This window comes from Megalops cyprinoides, chromosome 23, assembly GCF_013368585.1.
Source record: "Megalops cyprinoides isolate fMegCyp1 chromosome 23, fMegCyp1.pri, whole genome shotgun sequence".
NCBI lineage: Eukaryota > Metazoa > Chordata > Actinopteri > Elopiformes > Megalopidae > Megalops > Megalops cyprinoides.
The window spans coordinates 1,389,971-1,414,673 of NC_050605.1; the positions used below are offsets into that span (position 1 = coordinate 1,389,971).

The window sequence follows — 24,703 nt, forward strand, 5'->3', positions numbered from 1 at the left end:
GACACCCTCTGCTGTGTATCACAGGATATGGCTGTCAGGGTGAGTATCTGCTGAGTATACATATCTGCTGTGTATGCCCTGTAAACACAGCTGTCAGGGTGCATATCTGCTGCTTGTATAGCCTGGAAGTGACAGGACAGAGGTCACACTCAGCCAGACAAGGGGAACAGGTACATGGCAACAGGGGGTGGTGTAGGAAACCCCAATGACTCTAATGTATCACGGCTCAGGCAAGGACTCAATCGCAGACCACGGGAGCTTCGGGGTTCCAGAAAGATTTATTAAATCGCAAGGCAGGATCGAATTCAGGAAGGCAGTCCGTCGGCAGATCCAAGGTCAGAAACGGGAGCAAGCAGGGTCGAGAACCAAGCAGGCAGAATATCGGGCGATCAGGCCAGAGGAGTAGGCAGGAATCAGGACGATGAACGGGTAAGGTCGAACTACGGGAAAAAGCACACAGACGAAAACCGGCGACAAAACAGGTGAGAACACACTGCTACGAACTAGCAACAGGACAGGGACACGCAGGGAAGATATAGGGCAGGGCTGACGAGGGGATGGGAAGCAGGTGTGCAGGCAATCAGGCGGGCGGAGACCGGGCAGGGAGCGGGGCAGGGCTAGAACACGAGGAAAACACAAGCGCATGGACGTGGAAAAACAAAAACACCACAGCTAAAGAGGCGGAGCACTGACACTAATGGACTTGTATTTTTAAACCCCATGAACATGGTCCATTGGTGTGAAATTGTAAGAGTGACAGACACAATGTGTTTTGTAGTGTTGATGAAAAGGTATAAAATGTTCAGAGGTGGGTGTGGGCTACATTGGATCAGACACAGTGGGTGAGTTTTGGGTGTGCTATTGAATCTGTTTAGCAAGTTAAATTTGTACAGTTAACTCAGATTAATCAAATGTTGTTAAAGGTTGTAATGGAACTACTTAAACTGCTACTTAAAAAGCTTAGCTACTTAAGAGTGTTTTCACCCAGCATTAGGATATGCATCAGTTTATAATCCTTTCAAATGAAAATATAAGGTGCAATTAATTGTATAGGTTGTTGTGTAGAGTTCACACTTTATTGCACTAGGAAATTTAGTTTTAAGGTATTTGAAATGCTCAACCTGTTTCTCCATAAAAGGCTTCTCCCAAGGTGAAAACATTTAAAAAATTGGAGGACTTGAACATCCATAGCCCCAGCCTCTACCCAAGGCTTCCCCACAGAGTGTCCATAATATCAGCGACTATCCATGGCTGGCCCGCAGAGTGTCTATAATATCAGCCTCTGGCGGAGGCCACCCCTGCAGAGCGTCCATAATATCAGCCTCTAGCTGAGGCCGCCCCACAGAGCATCCATATTGTCAGCCTCTAGCCGAAGCCGCCCCACAGAGCATCAATAATATCAGCCTCTAGCCAAGGCCGTCCTGCAGAGCGTCCATAATATCAGCCTCTAGCTGAGGCCACCCCACAGAGCATCCATATTATCAGCCTCTAGCCGAAGCCGCCCCACAGAGCATCAATAATATCAGCCTCTAGCCGAGGCCGTCCTGCAGAGCGTCCATAATATCAGCATCTAGCTGAGGCCACCCCACAGAGCATCCATATTATCAGCCTCTAGCTGAGGCCGCCCCACAGAGCATCAATAATATCAGCCTCTAGCTCAGGCCGCCCCACAGAGCATCAATAATATCAGCCTCTAGCCGAGGCCGTCCTGCAGAGCGTCCATCATATCAGCCTCTAGCTGAGGCCACCCCACAGAGCATCAATAATATCAGCCTCTAGCCGAGGCCATCCCGCAGAGCATCCATAATATCAGCCTCTAGCCGAGACCATCCCACAGAGCATCCATAATATCAGTTTTTGGCTGAGGACGCCCCTGTAGGTAGATTTAGGGCTATGGCCCAAGAGCTGGACTCATGATATATACAAGGTTACATTAACACTGTAACATGACGCTGCGTCCCCTCTAACACGACAACACATCCCAGGTAACACACGACACCTCTTTCCCCTGTAACACAGTACTGATTCACCTGTGACAAAACACTGCATCCCCTGTAACATGGCCACAGATGAGTACGACTTGGCTTCTTCCGCTGGGGAAGTCCTCCATTGCTGAATCCTCCTGTAAAGCCTCCAGTGCCATCACGTTACGACTCTGTGCCTATTTAAGATTTCAATCTATCCATTTTCACTCAGTCATTAAGAACATGGATTTAAGAAAATAACGTATTGGTTCTTAATCTTTTCTTCCCTGTAAAATCACCGCGGTAAGCTGTCAGGATCCGAGCCAGTTCCTGTCTCAATTGAGAATGAGCTCATCTGAGCCTGCAGTTTACTTCTGATGTGTGTTTTCCACCTCATGATGAAAATGGCCTCATGTTATGAAAATATAATTCCCATATGATTGGAAAGTTGTCTCAGCATTATCCACATGTTACTAATATGTTGAGAAAATTGAACTTTTTTCCCAAGAGTAATTTGATTGCAGTTTCTTCTCTTCCATTGTGCTGTGGATGATCCCCCCTGTGTGCTGGGGTGTGGAGTCTGACACACGGCCACAATCTTAGACATGCAAGTGTGCACACAAACACACACACGCACACATACACACACATGTGCACTCACACAAATGCGCATACACAGACACACGTAGACACACGGAAAAAAGTAACATGGTGACACGGTGTGAATGGCATAGCTGATGCTGTTTGAAATGTTTTCACAGCAGAGAGTGGTTTGTATTGGGGCAGCTGCTCCAAACATTACAGGAGGCAGTACTCATTATTCACGGCTTCCCTATGTTTTATGGATGCATCTCCATGTACATGCTTTCAACTCATATTCATAAGGTTAATACAGTGGAAATGAAAGTTATGCATAATTTACACAAAGCACATTAATAGTCTGGTCTGGCATAGTCAGGGAAATGCATGTTTTACACCAGGGGATGAGATCATAACTTTAGGTTGTATTTCACCTCAAAACTTTATATTTCACTCCACAATGATGTTGAGCTCTTACTCATTGGCTTAGCTGTAGTGAAAGGTAGGTGTACCTGCCTTTCTCGAGTGAGTAATATTTATCCATCCCTCTGTTGTATGTTGTAGTAATAGATGGGGTTTGAGTAATAGACATACTGAAAGTTGTTGAAGTCCGCCGTTTGAAAGTGTATCGTACTAGTTGCCCTATAGGCTGTAATTGTACAAATCTAATAGTACTGTGTCCTCAAACAGACCTTGCTCTCAGCTGAGAACTGTCTCATTGTGGAACTGTACACATCCTGTCCCCGTACTGTCGCTATACTTGCTGTATGCAGTTTTGTAAGTCGCTTTGGATAAAAGCGTCTGCTAAATAAATAAATGTAAATGTAAATGAAAGTAACTTTTGCTAATCACTGTTTGCGGTCCCCAATGACTAATCCTGGATCAGTTTTCTTGATACCAACTGTATAATCCACTGTGACATGAGTGGAGCTGACACTGATTTGGGGCTGTTGCATTTCTGAGCACTGAACCTTGGATGCTCCTGTGAATGCCCAGCTGTGTAAAAATATTGATGTGAATGATTGAAAATTTAAAGGTAAACTCATGCCTGTCTCCCTGCCTGTCTGATTGCAGCTTGGCTGATTCCCAACCTTTAAAAGTCTTCCGATTACCCCCCTCCTGATCTTGCCACACTGGCGACCAGTAGTTTCCTCATGCTGGTAAAGGTAACTCAGTTCACCTGCTGGGGAGTGAGGGGATGGGCTCTCCCTATATGCATTCTAGACCACTGTGTGTCTCAACCACTAGGCCACTGGTCACTCCACTCTGCAACCTCAGCATGACCAGGGCACTGTGTGTCCCATTCACCCTCCCTAGTGTGGTGGACAGAGCTTCCCATAGCATCCAGGGCAGGTGAGTGCATGTCTCAGAATGTATGGCATCTTACTGGTGTAATGTTTTTTATTAGTAAGGTTTATGTTGTATTGCAGTTTCTGAAAAACATTAGAGTGTGTCAGTATTCACAGAAACACTCAGGAATATGGGCAACTACAATAGTATAACTGGAAGTCTTCTGTAACCGAAATAATAAGGGGGAAGTGACACAATGATGACACAATATTTCATTATTCAAATATTCAGCAGCGATCACTAATCAATTACATGGGACAGTATTTACTTTTTAAATGAATAAGTCCAGATTTGTACTGTTTTTCATCAGTATAGACTACAAGAGGCCCAGACACCTTTGTAAAATAAGGGATGAGTGGTTGATTATTGCTCCCTGAAGGAGTGGGTTACTGTAGACATGCTGGCAGTGAGTCATTATTCATGGCTGCACTTTCTGATAAGGCCTATGGGGAAAGCGTGGTTTGATTGTTCAAATATTTTAATATCGATTGAAAATGCACACTCTTAAGGTTTCCTTTTCACGCAGTTGTTCAGGTACCTGAGGTAAAATATCTCTTGGAAGCTCCCGCTGTCAGGGTTTCAGATTTGACCTAGGAAACAGACAGTGAGTCCCGCTTGACTGACCTGCTGGAGAGAGACAGGAGGGCACCTCCGCTGAATAATACTGACGTTAGTGATGTCATGTGGAAATGACCCACAGGGATCTGTGCACCCTGTGAGGTCTGGGACAGCTGCGGTAAAGAATCCCTAGCAAATTGAACCTACAGAGCTGCGGTCAGGGATGGGGCACAATACCAAAAGGTCATTGGGGTCAAGGGTTCACATTTCTACCTGCCAGGACACGACTTTGATGCAGGAATGATACGCCAAAACCGCAAGCTGACCATTAGAATTATAACAGTGGTAATGATGTCACACGTGGCATGTTTGTGTATAAGCTCTTGAAAGGTGAAGTCAGGTCAGAGTAATGTGTTATGATGTGTGACATGTATGTGTCTACATAACACCATATAAAGTTATTCTGGATACTAGGGGTGTGCAAAAATATTGTTTTTTCGATTAATCATTTTTAACAATTCGTCCGATTTGATATCGATCTGTAAAATTTATGGATCGATCTTTTAGGCAAATATGCATTTTTTTCCGGTTTTCTGGGTTCATTTCCTAAATGGTTAAACATAGTCAGAGAATTAAGTAGACGGGATCTGACATAGCCCCCCCCCATTAGATGTCGCTCTCTCGTTTAACTTTTAACGTTTAACGACCTGCGAACGCATAGAGGAAAACCTGTTACATCTTTTTTTTTTTTTTTTTTTTTTTACTGTGATGCGACCCCTCAGCGTTCACCATGGCTAACCCTACGGTCACACGGACCACACAGGAGAGAGACAAAGCAACTGGCTGCCATTCATTTTCAATGAGAGCTCGCGATTTACAGCGACAAGAGACAAGTGGCCGTTGCAAAACCAACTAGGCGGGGCTAAAATAGACTAGACTCGAGGTCTGTTTTATGCAAATACTGAGCGATGCGACACGGCGAAGGCAGCGTGACACACGTTGCTGAAACAAATGATCCAACATTTTGGTTCCAGTCAAACATGGAGGAGAAGCTTATCGTGGCAGTGCCACAGAGATATAAATAAAAAAATGATGCGTGGAGAAGGGTGTCTGAAATCGTGAAGATACCTGGTATACATATTCATATATATGTGCACTGCAGTCACAGCGTTTTAGCTTTAACTTTCATACAGTGTACAACCACTACCTAACTAGCTAGCTAGCTAAACTGAACAGCAACACTTGCTTACAAATGCTATGTAATTTAGTGCAATTCAAGAGAAACGTAGTTGTTCATGTTCGTTAGCTGGGTAGCTAGCTAGCTAGTTGTTCATATTAGGCTAGCAAGAAAACGTTCACAATTGCAGAGTTGCTACTGGTAGTCAGCTAAGTTTTGTCAGTCATTGTAACTACCTTACAAACCAGCTTTCCCTGAGCTAACTAATGCAAGCACATTGCTGCTTCGTGTCATTAATAAGTAGGCAATGATACAGGTTGGTTTTGTTTTTAAGGAACTATACCCATGTGTTCCTCAAATAAAAAGATTTTGGCATACAGCCATGCGTCGCTTAACGTCCACGATGCATTCTGTGAAATAGGACGTTATGTGATTTGGTCGTTGTGCGAACACCATACCATACACTTAGCAAGCCTATATGGAATAGGCACGAGATTGGATGCTGCTGCTTACGAGGCGAAGCACAGGACACGCTGTTATACGGTAAACTTTTTAATTGTAAGTATGCAAAGTTCACATTAAAACGTCAATAGAAAGTACAGTACAGTACATACATAAAACATTAGCATAGGCGTTTATTATGACTATCAAGACGTTTTATATGGTATACTATGTACTGTACCATTATACGGCTGGCAGCGCAATCGCTTTATTTCCAAGAGACATGAGATACACGTGTTGCGTGCGGGAAGCGTTGCCTTCGCTACGTCAGGTTACGTCCACTACGTCCCGTTCTTCCCGTTAGCTTGTGAATCGGAATCGAATAGGATTGGGGCATCTCTGCCAATACCCAGCCCTACTGGATACAGTTTATGCTGTAGCTGAGGCTCTGGCTCGGGGCTGTAATTACATCATAGGGTTGCTGGGGGTCAGTCACTCTGAAATTTGAACACTCGGTCTTCCTCCACAAGGACTTTGACTGGTTATTTTATTTTACATTTACATTTATGCGGCTCAGATTATGACTTTCCTCTCACTAGCCACATATAATAATATAGTCCTTACACTCACCGTCACACACACACACGCAGTAGGTAGTGCTGTCTACAGTGCTGCTCCCTCCCACATACACACACACACACACACACAAAATAACATGCCCACACGCACACACACACACACACAGTAGGTAGTATTGTCTACAGAAGCAGACCAGGCAGAGAGCATATGTTTGGCAGTATGTTATAACTGCAGTGGTACCATAAAGGATACAAGCAGGGCCAACCCTGACCAATTTGGTGCCCTAGGCAAGAAAATAGCTGGTGCCCCTTGCATCGCAGCCAGTTCCACCACCACGGTTAATTGTGGTTTTAAACTATTCTTTATGGTCAGAACATGACAAACACTTGCCAAACAGCGGAACATTTCACAAATCTGAGGGAGAACATTCAAAACAATTACAATGATAAAATCTTTTTTCAACATCAAAATATGCATGAGTAGAATTAAGTAAAATCCTTTTTCAGTCCTTTTTCCTCAACAAAATAAATATCTTAATAGAAAAATTAACTGCTGCAGTGTGATACAGCACACATGTAAGATGACTCAGACTGCAAAGCTTAAAAGTATTTTAAAGGATAATGTCAATAAATAGACAGAGAAATCGTAATTCTGGTCAGCATGCCAAACCCTTTGTGGAGACGAGTTGAAACATTTTGTAAGTATTTTAGCTGACAAAGTAAACAAAATAAATTGACAAAAGAAAAATCTCAACTGTGCTCAGTATCTTCTGTACAAGTTTTAAACAAGCAAAGCCATTACCCTACAAGTTACGGGCAAGAAAGACAAGTCTGTCTACAGTCTCAGATTTTAAAGCTGCCCTGTGACAGCTGATAAACTTCTTGAATCCCTCATTTTCAACAGTGCTAATGGGAAGCATGTCTTTTGAAATCAATATGCAATTGCATTTGTGATGTCTTTGTGGTTTTTTTTTTGCTGCTGGGTATTCACACTGGGTACTGGGCTGGTGCTTGTCGAGGGTCCACTAACAACACTCATTTGGGACTGTAATTTCTTACTTTCTGCGTGTGCTAACGGGAGACATTGTTTCAAATTATGAAACAGGTTTGTGGTGTTGCCGTCTTTGATGGCACGTGTCTTCGGCACAGTTTGCCGTGCACGCTGCTCTGTTTTTTGTCGGATTGTAAATAGCCAAAATATCTCCAAACTACTGAAGTTGAGTGACCTTTCTTGTCGACGATGTCTTCGTCCTTTGAGCTGGTCATGGGCACCGCTTTTTCTCATTTCGCTTGTTTTGCTTATTCAGCTCCAACTACAAGCTTGTCAGCCACTGTGTCTGTAAACAATACCACATGCTAGCCTGAATTTATACCTCTCACCATGCAACCTAACTTGCGCAATGCATACCTCTATTCCTGCTGGCAGTTCGTGATTCATTTCTGTGCATGCTATCTAAGCATGGAAATTAATTATATCGAACATTTGTTATATTTCTATCGAGGAAAATTATATCATATATCATTATATATGATAATTATCATTTTATCGCCCAGCCCTACAGTTACAACTATTAATTACAAAAGGGGATGGAAAAGGAAAAGCATTTTAATTGACTATTACAAGCAGGGCTAACGTTGGCTAACTAGACTAAGATGTCAATAAATGCATGCTTGGTTTCTTGAGGCAGACAGTGGATGGTTCGTGCAGCACACTTAAAAGAAAAAGTATATTTCTCAAAATTTTGTTGTAGTTTATTCCCCAAACACCTGAATGGTCTTTTCAACTTTCCCTAATGAATTTAAGGTGGGAGTAACTGATGTTAACTCTATTTATTAAATTAGCTAATGTTACTGTCGCTCCAATGATAACTACTATGCAATAAAGCTGCTTTGTGACAACTCATGTTGTAAAAAGCACTGTGTAAGTAAACTGAATTGAATTGAAATATGCAATCCCATTACCTCTGTCTGCTTCCTTTTTCCTCCTCTTCTTCTTTTTCTTCCCTGGGCACCAGAGGAAGGAGGACTAGTTCAGATAACTCGCCCATCCCCCACAATTAGGAAGTCTAACTAAGAGCGGGGGGTGATGCTGTGGGCAGCCCAGAAAATAACGCTACATAGTTATGTTGTTGTAGGCTTTTTTGGTAATGTTTTGAAATAAATTTTAAGTATTAAAATAGTATTAGTAACAAATAGTAAAAGCTAACACAAGACAGAACCAGCAAGTATTCCATTTATCTTGTCAGCTGTACATTTATAAATTACATGGATTTGGAACATTGCTAGACAAAGTGTTTGTTAACAAATGAGTAACTCCAAAGTAGCATGTGCTGCCCTTGTGCATATCCACACAATGTTTGATGTAAATATGATCGCAGTAATAGCATGTTAACTATTGATAGCTGTTGGTTTCTGAAATTCATGGAAGTTTCATCTTTGATGGTTGATCTGAGAGGAATGGGCCAGAGATTCAGTATTGGTGGAGGAACAGAGTATTTTAAAGGAGGGAACATGCAGCAATTGCAATCTAAAAGCAGGGAGCTGAGGTAAAACAGGGCACACTTCCCCATGAGAGGGAAAAGGTTTTTCTCTTCCAAGCTTTACCAGTCATTAATCCCAGACATTTACTCACTGTGGGCTTGGCTCCTCTATGAATTCTGAATACTTACCCAGGGTTCCACTGTCAAGCACATGACTATTCAAATTCTTTTCAAGCTCCAGTCACATATGCATATTAAACAATTATTGAATGGTGAGCCTATTTTTAACAGCACTCCATCATCATTTTAGTCCATGGTGTAGTCCTATTAGTCTCTTAGTCAAAGAAGTACATCTTTAGCATTTGAGAAAGAAAAGTGTCTGGCTTTAAAGCTGGTTTTTGAAGTTTTCCAGCAGAGGAGGGTGTTTGGCTGGTGAAGTAATGCAGTTGAAACATTAGTAAAAGTACTTGGTTTGGTGCACAGAGCTGCACAATGCAGTTGTGAAATTGTTGTTGTGAAATCACTAGCCCTCACCACTGTGAATACTCTGCCCTTTATGGAAGTATGTTGTGTATTGTGAGATTTATGCATGGTATGCAGTTATTATGAGATTATTATGGATGCAGAACATGGCATTGTCTGTGGTGTGCCAGCATTAGGGCTGCAACTAACGACTATTTTGATAGTCGAATAATCTATTGATTATTGAAACGAATAATCAACTATTCGGATTATGAATCGCGCAATTACTCAATGGCTCTTAATTATCTATCGGCTTTTAAATTTAGCTTGAGGTTGTTTTAGGCATATTCTAACTAACAATTAAGAATTAAGAACTAACAATTAAGACAATAAAGATGAGAACTTCATTCAAAAATACATCTTTTAATGAATGGTTACTAGGACTAATTCAGTGAGGGCAGTTGCTTGCTGAGGAGTACAAGTCTACTTCCTTTGAAGAAAGCCATCCATGGTAGCATTATGAGATCCAACAAACCCATAACTCGTTCAAATTAATTTGAATGCAACCTATATTGGGCACGCACGCATAGACACGAGTTGTAGAAATCTTTCACGGTTTAGAAAGTATCAAAGTATCAAATTCTCCTATCAAAGTGTCAAATTCTCCTGTGTTCTCTAAACTTGTGCACTTGGCAGCAACACTATCTTCAGCCATGACCATGACAATGATGCAATGTTGAAGCAGAAAATTTCTAAATAGCAGACAGGTTCTGGTTTAACATTGTAAAATTTGGGCAAATTTGGAATGTGAACAGGATTATTGTGAATAATAGGTTATTATTTGCTACACTGTATGTTCAACATCATTAATAATTTATTGATCAAGAGAAAATGTATTTCAAAATAGAAAACGTTACAACTCATAATGTGAAGCTCAAGCCTGCATGAGTAGAAGTCTTGTGCAGCACTGTGAAATGCATAGTGCACTGATTCTCAATCCTGGTCCTGGGGCCCCCCTGCTCCGCACATTTTCCATCTTTCCCTGCTCTACCTACCTGACTGAACTCATCAGTGGCACTTTTGATTAGCTGAGCGCACCTGATTTAATTAAGAGCATGTTAATCACACAATCAGGTGTGTTTGGAGCAAGGCTAGATAGAAGATATGCAGGACAGGGGGGCTCCAGGAGTGTGATTGAGAAACACTGGGCCATACTGCATAGTGTGTAGCATTTGCCTGCAGAGTGGGTACTCTGAAATTCTGCTTTTGGGCACGCATATATCCAGTCTACAACTGTAGAAGTGCTGGTTTCTCTCTGTTCAGTGGTGAGGTCTAGGGCATATGCACTCTTATTTAGCCTGTTTGCTTTCACGCGGGAAAGTGGGCCAGAGGAAGCACAGAAGCAGAGCTGCCAAAATGACGACGCAGACCTGTGTCTGATAAGCAGTGTGGCAGGGGGACCAGCAGGGAGACAGGATATTAGGCTGTCAGAACAATGTGACACCCCTGAGGATAAGGCCACCCATGAAACAGCCCCAGAGGAAAAGCCAGTCAATGAAATGAGCCCAGGGGATTAGGAAGCCAATGAAGTAGCCCCTGTGGATGAGAGAGCCAATGAAATGGCCATTAACGATAAGTGATCCAGTGAGACATCCACTGAGGATGAGTGACACGGTGAAACATCCACTGAGGATGAGTGAGCCGGTGAAACATCCACTGAGGATGAGTGAGCTGGTGAAACATCTACTGAGGATGAGTGAGCCGGTGAAACATCTACTGAGGATGAGTGAGCCGGTGAAACATCTACTGAGGATGAGTGAGCCAGTAAAACAGCCCCCAGAACATTTTCTAACAAGGCAAGCATTATTGCAAGGTCATCGAAATTAACTTATGCTTTAAATTTACATCCAGACAGTTTTGTCAGTTTAGAGTGCAGCTGCAATGTGTGACAGTGAAATGCTAGCAAACTAGAAAAACAGCCTTTACTAACCAACTTTTACAGCCCCAAAGCTTGTTGTTGTTTTGCTACCTTTTCAAAGAGATTCTTTTCCAACCTTTGGTGAACCTGAGATTTTTCATCTCCATTGTTAACATTATCCTGGTCACATTTAACAGGCTAGAAGACACTGGCTTGTGAAGAAAAAGATGTAAATATGAGATATTCTCTGTTGATAGCTGTGCAGGGGCATAAAGAATGCACCAAGTTAAGATGCTGTGTGTCATTACTGTAGTGGGAAGTGCTGGCTCCAGCAGCAGCACACGCAATATCTGGGCCTCTCAGCAGCACAACAGAATGAGTGTGACTCATCTGCAATGAGGGTGGATTGTGGGAACCTGGCTGTTGAAAGAGAGTGATGTAGCAGGGACACATGAAAGGGAGTATAGCTAAAGGGAGAGATAGCTTTAATACAATGCTTTATAAAAAGGATGTGGAGTTGTGACCCTGTCATTAGATCAAGGTTGGGGGTACTGTTTACATCAAGATCTTGGGATTGTGATTTGGAGGGATTTGGGATGTCTATTTCTGGAGCTGTTTTTTGAAGTCATGCACATTCAACTTTCATATACTTACTTTTGTTTGTTAAACAGTGTGAAATGTTAGGATGGTTAAGTTGCCAGTGGCTCACCTCTATTGCATTACAGTTTCACTAACTGGGAATCTCTGGGTCACTTCCTTGCGCAAGTCCTGCTGGTTTTACAGTTAAATTTAGATTAGCAACCAGTCTTGAAATAAGTTGCTCTCAGTTATACTGTGAACCGCAATTCAACTGCTGATGGTTTTTCAGTGTGAAATTATAAGTAACTTCCCAGGCCTAGATTAAGACCTGGTTGCAATTAATTGATGCCTGGATCGTAGTAATTTCTTACCTCCTGTAAGCAGTCAAAATGGTCGCCATGGACACATGCACATAAGCCTTGTAACACAGTGGACATAAGATGGGAATCAGGACTTCTGTAGATAATTTCAAAATGGAGAAAACAACATTTCTAATGTATGTATCAAGGATAAAAAGCACTGAGGTGAATGTGGAAAGATACATAAAAGGGCATTTTTAACAGAAATAAAACATTGTTCTCTTTCAAGAGCAGTGTAAGCCTAAGGAACGTTCATGTTTTCAACATTAATATATCACTTTCAGGCTTCGTGTGGAGGCGAATCATGACTGTATATGAATTTTAATTTGTTCTAATAAGAAATGACCATACAATGCAATAAAATACCAATATTTAGCATTTTTAAGAAATGATTTTATAAATTTTTTTTCATACTGTATTTTTCATTGTTTGAAGTTATTTTATTCAAAATTGGGATTTCATATCTGATAGAATATTCAAAGACTCATATTTGATAGCACTGGCACTAATGGCCACAAACATATGTTTATATTACTGATTCGAAATAAATCAATTACAATATTCATGTTTGTCAGTGCGCAATTATATTAAAATTTGAAAATTCCATTTACCCGCAATGGAACGTGGTGTGACCAATATGAACAATGGATCAGAACTAACCATTTTATTCTTTGTTTCATAGCACTGCTGAGGACCAGTGGACAGAGTGAGTAAAGAAAATTCCACTCGCATGGTATTTTTGGACAAATATTACATTCAAGCCAGTTTTAATGTAGGTTACGTGATATTTTTATTTTGTGGTATCTTCTCCGGGCCATGGAACATTTTCTCATTTTCTGATTTTGTTAAATTTGATATTATAATATTTTGTCTCATGCCTAGTATTTTGGCTTTTGTATTGTTCCCTCTTGAATGCATAATCTTCTAAGACCTAATGGAGGTGTCTATCAGAAGTAGTAAGTGAAGGAAAATATTCCCTGGTTCCTAGTAGAGGTGTTCACGGAGTGCAGGCGGAGCTTGTGTGGAGGTGTGCTGGGGAGTGTGGGTGGAGTTTGGGTGGAGGTGTGCTGGGGAGTGTGGGTGGAGCTTGGGTGGAGCAGTGCTGAGAAGTGTAGGTAGAGCAGAGTAGAGTGAATGAGAAGCTAGCAGGAGAGACATCTTGCAGGGTAAATGGCAGCATCATGGACCCTAGCCAAGGCATGCTATGCATGTGGCCAAACAGAGGTGAGTGTGAGAGGATGGAAGAGCAGCTTTGATTGGCTGGCAGTGGTAGTGATGTGGAGGGATCAGCAGTGGGATCTCAGTAAGTAGAGAGGGGGCTTTGCTGAGCAGAGCTGAAAGTGACAGGGGCCTTTGGACACACAGACAGTGGGTGGGCCATGTGATGGACCTCATTAGAGCCATGTGGCAGGACTGTGGAAACACACCCATGGCAAACACAGACTGCTAAAACACACTCACACTGAATGCAGACAGGTAAAACACACATGTACCAAATACAAACTGTTAAAAGACACATAACAGTGGAAACACGCATATACACAAAACACAGGCTGTGGAAATATGCATATACTTAACACAGACTGTGGAAACATACAAGACAAGCACAGCTCAATTCAGTTTAAATTGCTTTATTGGCAACAAAGCATCATACATACATAAACAATGATATATCTAAACACACACTGACAATCATAAGCATACAGAGCTTTTTTCACAGTTTCCCTGCTTGTTCCATGAAGAGAGAATGCCTCAGATAAAGGATCCTTAAACACACCAAATGCAGATGAGCACAGGCAGGAAATAAACAGCAGTCCCAGCGTCCCCATGTCCTAGGAGTCCCCATGCCTGTGGCGAGGTGAGTGTAGGGCCAGGCTGTACCCAGGTGCTGAAGAGGAAGGTGTGTGATTGCGAAGTGGAGCAGGAACAGGCCCACAGTTGGCAGATGAGGCCAGGGTGACACACCTCCCTTCGTGTCTTTGGTATGGGAACAAGGCAGCAAAAGAGGACACAGATTCTTGATTGCACAAAGGACATCTTTAGGATGCAGGGTTTTTTTTTTACCTTGACTTTTCAGTGCTGTTTGGAGCCAAATGACAACAAATCCTCCCTTGCTTGGCCCCCATTCAAGCTGAAAAAAGCCCAGAAAAGGGCTACACGAGTGGAAAGTTTGGCGTCTGTGGCATACCGGCATGTGATTTAACATTTTACTTTCACTCTGCTGATACTGTGTCCACAGGTTGTAGTAAATGACATCTCTCACTGCCGAATTGGTTGTGGCAACATGCACATCAGACCTGATCTGGTGGAGCATGGAATCACAGGGGCTGGTGCGGATTCGGGTTCTCAGGGCAAATGAGGCTGTGCAGCAGTGAGGCTGATGGGATATGATTGTGTAGGCGGCCGGGCTGACAAGCATCTAACCGCTGAAACAGAAGTCACTCTGAGCTGTGGCTGGAATGGGGCCCGGGTGGGGATATAAATGGATGTAAATAATATTCATTTCTGTCCAATTCCTGAAAAGGCATTTCCTTTCCTGAAAAGTGAATCTCCCAGCATGCAGCAGGAGCAAACCAGCATGGCCTGAGAGAAAATGGTTCGGTTAGTTTTGCTACATCAGGCTTTGGGCGTAGACATGAAAAAATCATTCTGTTTTTGCACTCTGCAACTAGCACAAACACATGGAGTATGGTATATTACCTCCATCCCCCCAGAGCAACATTGCATGAGAAAAACAAGACACCTCCTCTATTTCCTTTTATCTACATTGGAAGCATGAAGCAATAAACCTCCAAGTCTCTTAAAACAAACACATGCAACATTAATTAGGTAACAGCAGGTAATCATCCTCTACTGCTGGCAAAAATTTTTCCCATGTTGTGAAAGGGCTTGCCTCTGGCTGGGGGCCAGAGGGTCAGGGTTTTAGTGCTTTTGAGCACCATGTACTATCCTTCAAAGGTTACAGCTGTATCCCAGTCTGCCAGAAGATTGGCTGGATGGGGAATGTAGAGAGTCATTATCAGTCATTTTGGGTAAGGCTGGTTGCTAGGCAAATGAACAATGTAAAACAAAGCCAATAAGAAAATCACCCACTTGTACCTGTCTCACTACTTAAACTACTGGGCTCAGCTTGGTTGGGCGGCAGTGTAGCATAGTGGTTAAGGGGCAGAACACGTAACTGAAAGGTTGCAAGTTCAGTCCCCGCTGGGACACTGTTGCTGTACCCTTGGGCAAGGTACTTAACCCACAATTGCCTCAGTAAATATCCAGCTGTATAAATGGATAACATTATAAGGAACTGTAACCTATGTAAGTTGCTTTGGATAAAAGCGTCTGCTAAATGAATAAATGTAAATGTAAGTACTCATGAATCATCAAGGAGCGAATCATTTAGACTGTGTCCATTGTGTATCACTAGTCAAAGAAGGTCACACATACATATGTCATGTGTGTTACACTATTAGGATGTAAACATGTCTGTAATATTTGTAGTTGGATAGTATGCAGTATAAAATGGCAATTATCTCCTGATTCATCAAATTATTCTTAAATTGCAAGGGTAATTATATGTTGTTTTTAAATGTAATGTCACTAATTTATTCCTGTTTTGCAAATACTGATTTTTGCTTTATTGTGCAATTCCTCTGCATGTTTTTAGGAGTCATTTGGTAAAGTGTTCTTTTATTGTGAAGCATTTTGAATGCATTTTAAATATGTTTGAAATGCAGACCATCCAGTCTGGAGATTAGTCTTGCTTTGTTTTGGTTTGTCCTCAATTTTGAGCAAGAAATCAAGAGGAGCTTAACGTCAGTTGTTAAATTCAGTGACTTCCAAACTCAATGATTTATTGCTAATGCAAAATGGTAAGCTTGGACAAGAAACTACAAACATACTGCAGTGCAGTAGATCTAAATGATTAGATGTCATATGTTTTTGAAGGCAAAAGGTGGTGAACATTCACATGTAAATTAACACACATTTATACTGCCGCCCCCTCTTTATCCTGGGGGTCTGTATGTTCTTCTTGCTATAGGGCGAAGAGTTCAGCCATTTCCACGATTCCTCAATCATCAAGACCTTATGCACAGTGGCTTATCTCATGTCGTGGGAGTTTGACATTGTTATACAGGTAGAGATTTGTTACGGCCCGGTCTAGGGTCAGACCGTAACAGGGGAAAAGAGGGGAGACCACGCTCGCGAACACTGGGGAAAGTGTAACAGAGTTTATTACACTTAACATTTAAAGACAAATAAAACATATAACATAAATCAAGTGGGTAACCGGGAAACAAACTCAGGAGTCGACAAGCCAAAATAACAAACAAAACACAAGCTAACTAACGAGAGAGGGAAACTAACTGACCTAACAAAATAAATCTCAAAACAAAAGATACAGTAAAACTTCCCTATCTCCCTTCCTAACGAAACCACGTGAAAAAGAGATGGAAAAGAAAATGGCATCGACTCCCTACTTCCCACACCCAACCACAGTGTTACGAAGACCAAAAAAACAATACTCACAGAAACATAAGGACGAGAACCTAAACATACGCACAACGATGTACAATCAATAATAACAAAATACAGAAACAAGTGGTCTCTTCCCTTGCGCGGACTGAGCCTCTTTGAAGGGAGCGGGCCGGCCAGGAAATGAGGGAAGGCTCCAATCACGGGCGAGGGGAGGAGACACCCAGCGAAGGACACACCTCGGGGAAGGGATGAGACGGACCTGGGGAAAACGTAAAACGACGCACGCACGCAGCCGGAGCAAAACACATATATCGGGGAAAACGAACACACACAAACACAAACAGTAACGACCATGGTCGTAACAAGATTACATAAAGGATTAGGGTTGATTTGTAATTAGATTTAGGGTTATGATGCGGTTATGGGTTTGACTTAGCTGTAATGTTGGTCAAAATTAGAGAAAGGGTTATTCTAATAAGATGACAAACCACACAGATCTGTCCTACTTTTAGTATGGTGTTGCTGCATTGTAACAATGTATTGTTGCCAACTAGCTCCTAAAATAACACCGCTACTTATATGGTTACGCTGGTAAAGGGCAACTTGATATTATGTGCTACCTTGGCTAATGATGAAGTTAATCTCATTAATTTTTTTATTTTTTTTTTACAAAAGTAAAGGTAGAGTCATTTCACCGATCAAATCACCATAACCATAACCTGCACCACTGCAATAGAGTGGACACTACCTGCAGGTCCCTGGCTACACCAGCAGAAGCTATTTCACTGTTGGCTGGCTACATCAACAGAAGCTATTTTATGGGGGGCTGGCTACACCAGCAGCAGCTATTTTACTGGTGGTTTACTATACTGGCAGATGCTGTGAGACTGGTGGCTGGCTACACCAGCAGAAAGTATTTTACTGGTGACAGGCTGCATGGCTCAGAAAGATCCAGACTATGTCATTGGGCTCACAGTCACATATGCTGCACGATCTGATTGGACAGCATGAGAGTGGGCACTGCAACCTTCAGTGAAATGCACATTTATAGACTGACTTTGTGTGTCCTTGTTATGTCCAGAATCAGGGGCGTAAAACACATAAATAAGCCCGCTTACAAAACTAATTCATCAATGTATTCAAAATACTAGCAACGCAGCAAACACCCTCTTATATTAAACTACGTTATGAAACATTTTCATGGCAGTGAATAAGTATCGCTTTTTCCAACGATAAACAGAGTTTAACACAAGATCAGCTGCAGCTGAGTTAAGCGTATTTACTTTCAGTGTTGAACGGAATCTAGCTTGTCAGTCAACTACGTTGGCATTTACAGATACAACGTTATTTCATATTGACAGTCATAATAACATTCGTTCAAACACGTAAACAAGCACATTTTGGATTTACAAATCTAGCTAGGTAGCAAGGGGGCTAAAACACCATTCGCTAGGCGGGGACATTAAAACGATACACGACGAGTACTGAAAAGAACAATGTAATCGTTCGTAAAGTGCAGAAACATTAACTTCGCTAGCTTGCTAGATGCGCGCAGAATGTTAATACAATAATGAGATGATTATAGACACAAGGATGACAACATATTCAACGTCCTATGATGCTAGCATGCCACAATATGTTAGCTGGCTTAGTTGAATTGCAACGAATTGAAATGAATTGCATATTGAGAAGAATGTAATCGTTTCTAAGTAGTTAGCTAGCGTGTACTAATATTTGTTAGAAGAATGGTAATACAGTAATAGTTCATTTCACCTTTCTATCAAGATAACAGTAATAAGAAGAATGTAGGCTAATCGTTTACACATTAGTTAGTTACAAGGTAGCGCAATGACTGGCTACGCGTCGATTCAAAGACTTGCAGTGTGTATTAAGGAGAGGAATGTAATCGTTTGTAAAGTACATTGACGTTAACCTAAGTACTTACCCCAATTGAAGACCGAACTTGAGATTCGTAGCATAATAACCCTAAAAAATCTCCCATTATATTTTACGTGCGCATCTAGCAAGTTAGCTAAGTTAATGTTTCTCTTTGGAAACGATTACATTCTTCTCCGCAATACATTCGTAATATCACCGGCTTAGCCGGTCTTTTTACAGCTTTGGGGCTTGGAAGCATTTGGGGTGGCTTGCGACCTCTAGTTTTTTTAAGTTTTTTTTTTTCTGGCAGGCCAGATGTATAGAAATAAAAGTCCGATTTACACCAAATTTGGTATGCATGTGTGTTATTACATAAACTTGTGCATGGAAACTTTTTTTTTTTTTTGGGGGGGGGGGGGGGGGTGAAGGCCCCCCCAACCCCAATATTTACAAAAACCCTTTTTTTTAGGGTTTTTTTCTAAGTGATAAGCTTAGAAGATGTTATGTTTCCAAAGTTTCTTTCATTATTCACTGCAGTGAAAAGGTTTCAGAATGTAGTTTAATGTCAAAGGGTGTTTGCTGCTTTGGAAGAATTGTGAATACATTGATGAATTAGTTTTGTAAAAACCAAAGCGCACTTGTTTCCGTGTTTGAACGAATCTTATTTTGACTGTCAATATGAAATAACGTTGTACATTGTTCTTTTCAATACTGGTGGTGTAATGTTTTATTATTGCAGGTTGAATTAAATACGCTATGCAAGATGTTATGTTTCCAAAGTTTCTTACGTTATTCACTGCAATGAAAATGTTTCATAATTGTAGTTGAATATAAGAGGGTGTTTCCTGCTTTGCTGGTATTGTGAATAACATTCATGAATGCTTTTTGTAAAACCGAAGCGCGCTTGTTATGTAAGAATGTATTCGAAGAAAGAAGTGCATGCATTACCTGGTTTGCTCGTATTATGAACACATTTATGAATTACTTTTCTAAAACCTAAGCGCGCTTGTTATGGAATAACGTATTTAAAGAAAGGAGCGCATGCATTATCTAAGCAGCGACTTAGTTCACCAGGTGAGTGTCGGGGGCCCAGGCCTAGAAAAATCATTACAGTTGAGCAGCATGAAGAATACAGTATGTAACCCCCCACTCACTCCATTACCTCCCAGCTAGGGTTGGGAACTCGGTTCAAAATTAGAGCCAAATCCAAAATTCCAGGTACTGGGTACCTGTCCAAAAATTGAATTTTGGTTCTGCTTATCGGTTCCTGAACGTGATAACCCTTGATTATTGCAAACAAAGGCTACATATCTGCAAGGACTTGTCTACGTGACTACGTCACGCATCAACACAACAGCATGTTCATTTGTTTAGCCCTTTTGCGCATACGGTCACACTAGTGTGATTAGCCATTTAGCATGTATGCTAAAACCGGTGCGATTAGAACACTAGATTGGAAAAATTCTAGCTAATTTTAGCTTTGAGGAAACAGCGATTTAATGTTAAAAATATAGCAAATTCTGAAAACTAAGAGAAGCTTAATAACGCTGATGAAAATATAACAAACCATGTACCATAGCACGCACGCTATATAGCATAAAAATAAGTTATGTGCGAAACGATTAAATATGAACTAGCATGCATGGCTCACGTGACAACAGTGTCAGGGAGCACAGGCTAGGACTCAATCTCAGACCCAAAAGAGCGTAGGTTTCCGGGCAGATTAACGAAATCACACGGCAGATCGAAACACCAGTTCACAGGCAGGGTCAAAACCAGAGAGGCAGTTCAAGGGAAAATCCAGATACGGGAAAGTCGGAACAGGCAGGGTCGGTCAACGGGCAGGCACAATCGGGCGAACAAAACAAAGCGGCAGGCAAAAACGGATCAAAAAACAGGCAGGTCGAAATCGGCAAACAGCAAAAGACGAAAAACGGCGGGGACGAAACAGTGGGAAACTACTGCTACGAACTAGCAACAACTACACAACAAACAGGGTATATATAGGGACAGTCTGATGAGAGCATGAGATGCAGGTGTGCAGGTAATCAGGCGGAGACAGGGCGGAGAGCAGGGCAGGGCTGAAACACAAGGGGAAAAACAAAAGCACATGGAAAAAAAGAAAAAAACCAAAACACAAGGGCTAGGGGGTGGGAGCACTGACAGTACCCCCCCCCCCCACGAACGCCACCAGGCATAACATTGGGTGAACCAGGGTGCCGGCGGTGGAAGTCCCGGATGAGGGCAGGGTCCAGGATGTCCCTGGCGGGGACCCAACATCTCTCTTCGGGGCCGTAGCCCTCCCAGTCCACCAGGTATTGGAATCCATGTCCCCGGCGCCGAACCTTAAGCAGACGACGCACGGTGTACGCCTCCGCTCCGTCGATCAGATTTTTGTGATCCGTCCACACCAGGAACGGCAGACTTGCCCCCTCCAGCCAGTGCCTCCACTCCTCCAGCGCCAGCTTGATGGCCAACAACTCCCGGTCGCCGATGTCTTAGTTTCGCTCCGTGGGCGAAAGGCGGTGGGAGAAGTAGGCGCAGGGGTGGAGCTTGTTGTCAGCTGATGAGCGTTGCGACAAGACGGCTCCCACTCCCACATCCCAAGCGTCCACCTCCACCACAAACTGCCGGGCAGGGTCTGGCTGAGTCAGAATGGGCGCCAAGGTAAAACGGGACTTCAGGTTGCGGAACGCCCCTTCAGCTTCCGGGGACGGAAGTTAGAGCCGTGAGGGGAGCTGCCACCGTGCTGTAGTCACGAATAAAACGTCGATAAAAGTTTGCGAATCCCAGAAAACGTTGCAGCTCCTGACGGGAGGCGGGATGTGGCCATTCCTCCACCGCCTGGACCTTCTGCTGGTCCATCTGCATGCTCCCTGCCGTGACGATGAAACCCAGGAAGGAGAGTGCTACGGTGGAATTCGCACCTCTCCGCCTTGACGTACAGGTGGTTCTCCAGCAGGCGCTGGAGAACACGACGGACATGTTGGACATGTTCTGACAGGGAGCGGGAAAAAACGAGGATGTCGTCCAGGTAAACGAACACGAACCTATTAAGCATGTCGCAAAGGACGTCGTTAACCAGGGACTGGAACACGGCAGGGGCATTAGTTAAACCGAATGGCATGACGAGATATTCATAGTGCCTGGATGGAGTGTTGAAGGCTGTCTTCCACTCATCCCCCTCTCGGATCCTAACCAGATGGTAGGCGCTGCGAAGATCCAGTTTAGTGAAAACGGTGGCCCCCTGCAACGACTCAAAGGCAGAAGACAGAAGTGGCAGGGGATAGTGGTTCCTCTCCGTGATGGCGTTGAGGCCCCGATAATCAATGCAGGGACGGAGGGAGCCGTCTTTCTTGCCCACAAAGAAAAACCCGGCCCCGGCGGGTGAGGAGGACGGACGAATAATGCCGGCGGCGAGGGATTCCCGGATGTACTTGTTCATTGCCTCGGTCTCCGGTGCAGACAGGGAATACAGGCGCCCCCTAGGAGGTGAGGAACCAGGCAGGAGGTTGATGGCGCAGTCGTAGGGACGATGTGGGGGCAGCGAGGTAGTGCGGGACTTGCTGAAGACAGGTTTGAGATCCACGTATTCCGGCAGCACAGCCGACAGGTCCGGGAACTCCTCAGGAGCTGGGGAAACCGGAGATATGGGGACCAGAGCGTTGCGAAGGCAGTTGGAGTGACAGAATCGACTCCAGCCCAGGATCTTGTTTCCTTCCCAGTCGATGTGGGGGTTGTGCTGGGCCAGCCATGGGTAACCCAGAACCACGGGAGCTTGAGGGGTGTCGATGATGTGCAGCACAATCGCCTCGCGGTGGTTGCCGGAAATGAGGAAATTCACCGGGGGAGTGGCGTGGGTGATGCGAACCAGCGGGGCTCCGGTGATGGCGTGGGCCTCCAGAGGCGAATGCAGCGGGATGCAGGGGAGACGCAGGCGGGTCACCAGGTCGGCGTCAATAAAGCTCCCGTCGGCCCCTGAATCTATCAGGACAGAGACCGCATGAGGCTGATCCCCGACGAGCAGGGAGGCAGAGAACAGGGGGCGGATTTCAGGGGACTGGCAGATAGGGGTAACGCTCACCTGTAATCCCCTCGCCTGGACAGGTCGCCACAAAGTGACCAGGCTGCCCGCAGTACAGGCACGACCTGGTGCTGATTCTCCTCTGACGTTCAGCGGGGGACAGGCGAGTGCAGTCAACCTGCATCGGCTCCGGGGAGGCAGGAAGCGGAGGTGCGGGGCTCGGTGCTGCGGGCGCTAACGGAAGGGCTCGAGAGGGACCAGGCAGTCCACCGGCAGCTCTCTCTTTTCATCGCTGCGTCAGGCGCTGGTCCACACGGATGGCCAGTTCCACCAGAGCGTCGAAGCTGGGGGGTAGCTCCCGGGTGGCCAGCTCATCCTTGATGGGTTCTGCAAGGCCGTGGAGGAGGGTGTCATACTGTGCCTCGGTGTTCCAACTGCTGGTGGCAGCCAGGGTGTGGAAATCGATGGCGTAATCCGACACTGACCGGCGCCCCTGGCGGATCAGCAGCATCTCCCTGGCGGCCTCGCGCCCGTGCCTGGAGCGGTCGAACACCTTTTTCATCTGCTCGGCAAAGGCGGCGTAGACGTGGCAGAAGGGGGCATCGGCATCCCAGACCGCAGTGCCCCACTCCCTGGCTCGGCCTGTCAACAAGGTGATGACGTACGCGATCTTGGCTTGGTCTGTAGGGAACGTGGAGGGCTGGAGCTCGAAGATCAAGGAGCACTGGGACAGAAACGACTGGCAGGTTCCCGGATCTCCTGCGTACGACTCCGGAGGTGGCAATCGGGGCTCCCGGCTCGGGGGCGCGGGCGGGACAGGCGGGGAGGCTGCTGCGGACGGAGGGGAAGAGGAGCGGCTGTCCAGGTTGAGCTGCAGCTGCTGCAGCTGAACAGTAACACCAGCTAGGCTGGTCGCGAAGCTCTCCAGGGATCGACCGATGGCGTCCAGCTGATTCTGATGTCTCCCCAACAACGCACCTTGTAGCTCCAGCGCAGCCTTCAGATGAGGTAGGTCTGCTGGGTCCATGGTGGCTAGTTCGTAATGTCAGGGAGCACAGGCTAGGACTCAATCGCAGACCCAAAAGAGCGTAGGTTTCCGGGCAGATTAACGAAATCACACGGCAGATCGAAACACCAGTTCACAGGCAGGGTCAAAACCAGAGAGGCAGTCCAAGGGAAAATCCAGATACGGGAAAGTCGGAACAAGCAGGGTCGGTCAACGGGCAGGCACAATCGGGCGAACAAAACAAAGTGGCAGGCAAAAACGGATCAAAAAACAGGCAGGTCGAAATCGGCAAACAGCAAAAGACGAAAAACGGCGGGGACGAAACAGTGGGAAACTACTGCTACGAACTAGCAACAACTACACAACAAACAGGGTATATATAGGGACAGTCTGATGAGGGGATGAGATGCAGGTGTGCAGGTAATCAGGCGGAGACAGGGGGGAGAGCAGGGCAGGGCTGAAACACAAGGGGAAAAACAAAAGCACATGGAAAAAAAAGAAAAAAAACCAAAACACAAGGGCTAGGGGGCGGGAGCACTGACACAACAGTGTGAAAGATGGACTGAGTTAAATGATCAAAAGTGTGGCTTCACTTTAGAAAAGAAAACAATGACAAGGCAAAGTGCAATGCATGTGGGAAGCTAATTAGCAAGTCAGGTTGCACATCAAAGGCAGCATGGCGTCGATCTGAAAGACTGTACAGTGTTGCAATAAGCAAGAATAAGCAGAATCGTAATCAGAATCGATAAAATCCAAACCATACCCAACCTTAGATATAATTTTTTTACATTTGCTTGTTTTGAAGGTTAAAATGACCTCTGGACGAGGTGTTTATTTGTTGATAGTGGGGATAGTGTGTGATGTACTTGACTAGTAAAAT

General features: G+C 44.2%; 1 protein-coding gene across 3 annotated transcripts in view; it reads left to right on the forward strand.

Annotated features, from left to right (window-relative positions):
* LOC118770393 (ankyrin repeat and BTB/POZ domain-containing protein BTBD11-A-like) overlaps positions 1–24,703 on the forward strand; it is a 178,857-nt gene that overhangs the window by 31,484 nt on the left and 122,670 nt on the right. For 2 of the 3 annotated variants that reach the window (XM_036518038.1, XM_036518035.1), the window contains exon 2: positions 13,128–13,151. The exons of the other annotated variant lie outside the window; for it this stretch is intronic. In XM_036518038.1, coding sequence (XP_036373931.1) covers positions 13,128–13,151 — 24 coding nt within the window. The remainder of the gene's footprint in view (positions 1–13,127; positions 13,152–24,703) is intronic. 3 annotated transcript variants of the gene reach the window in all.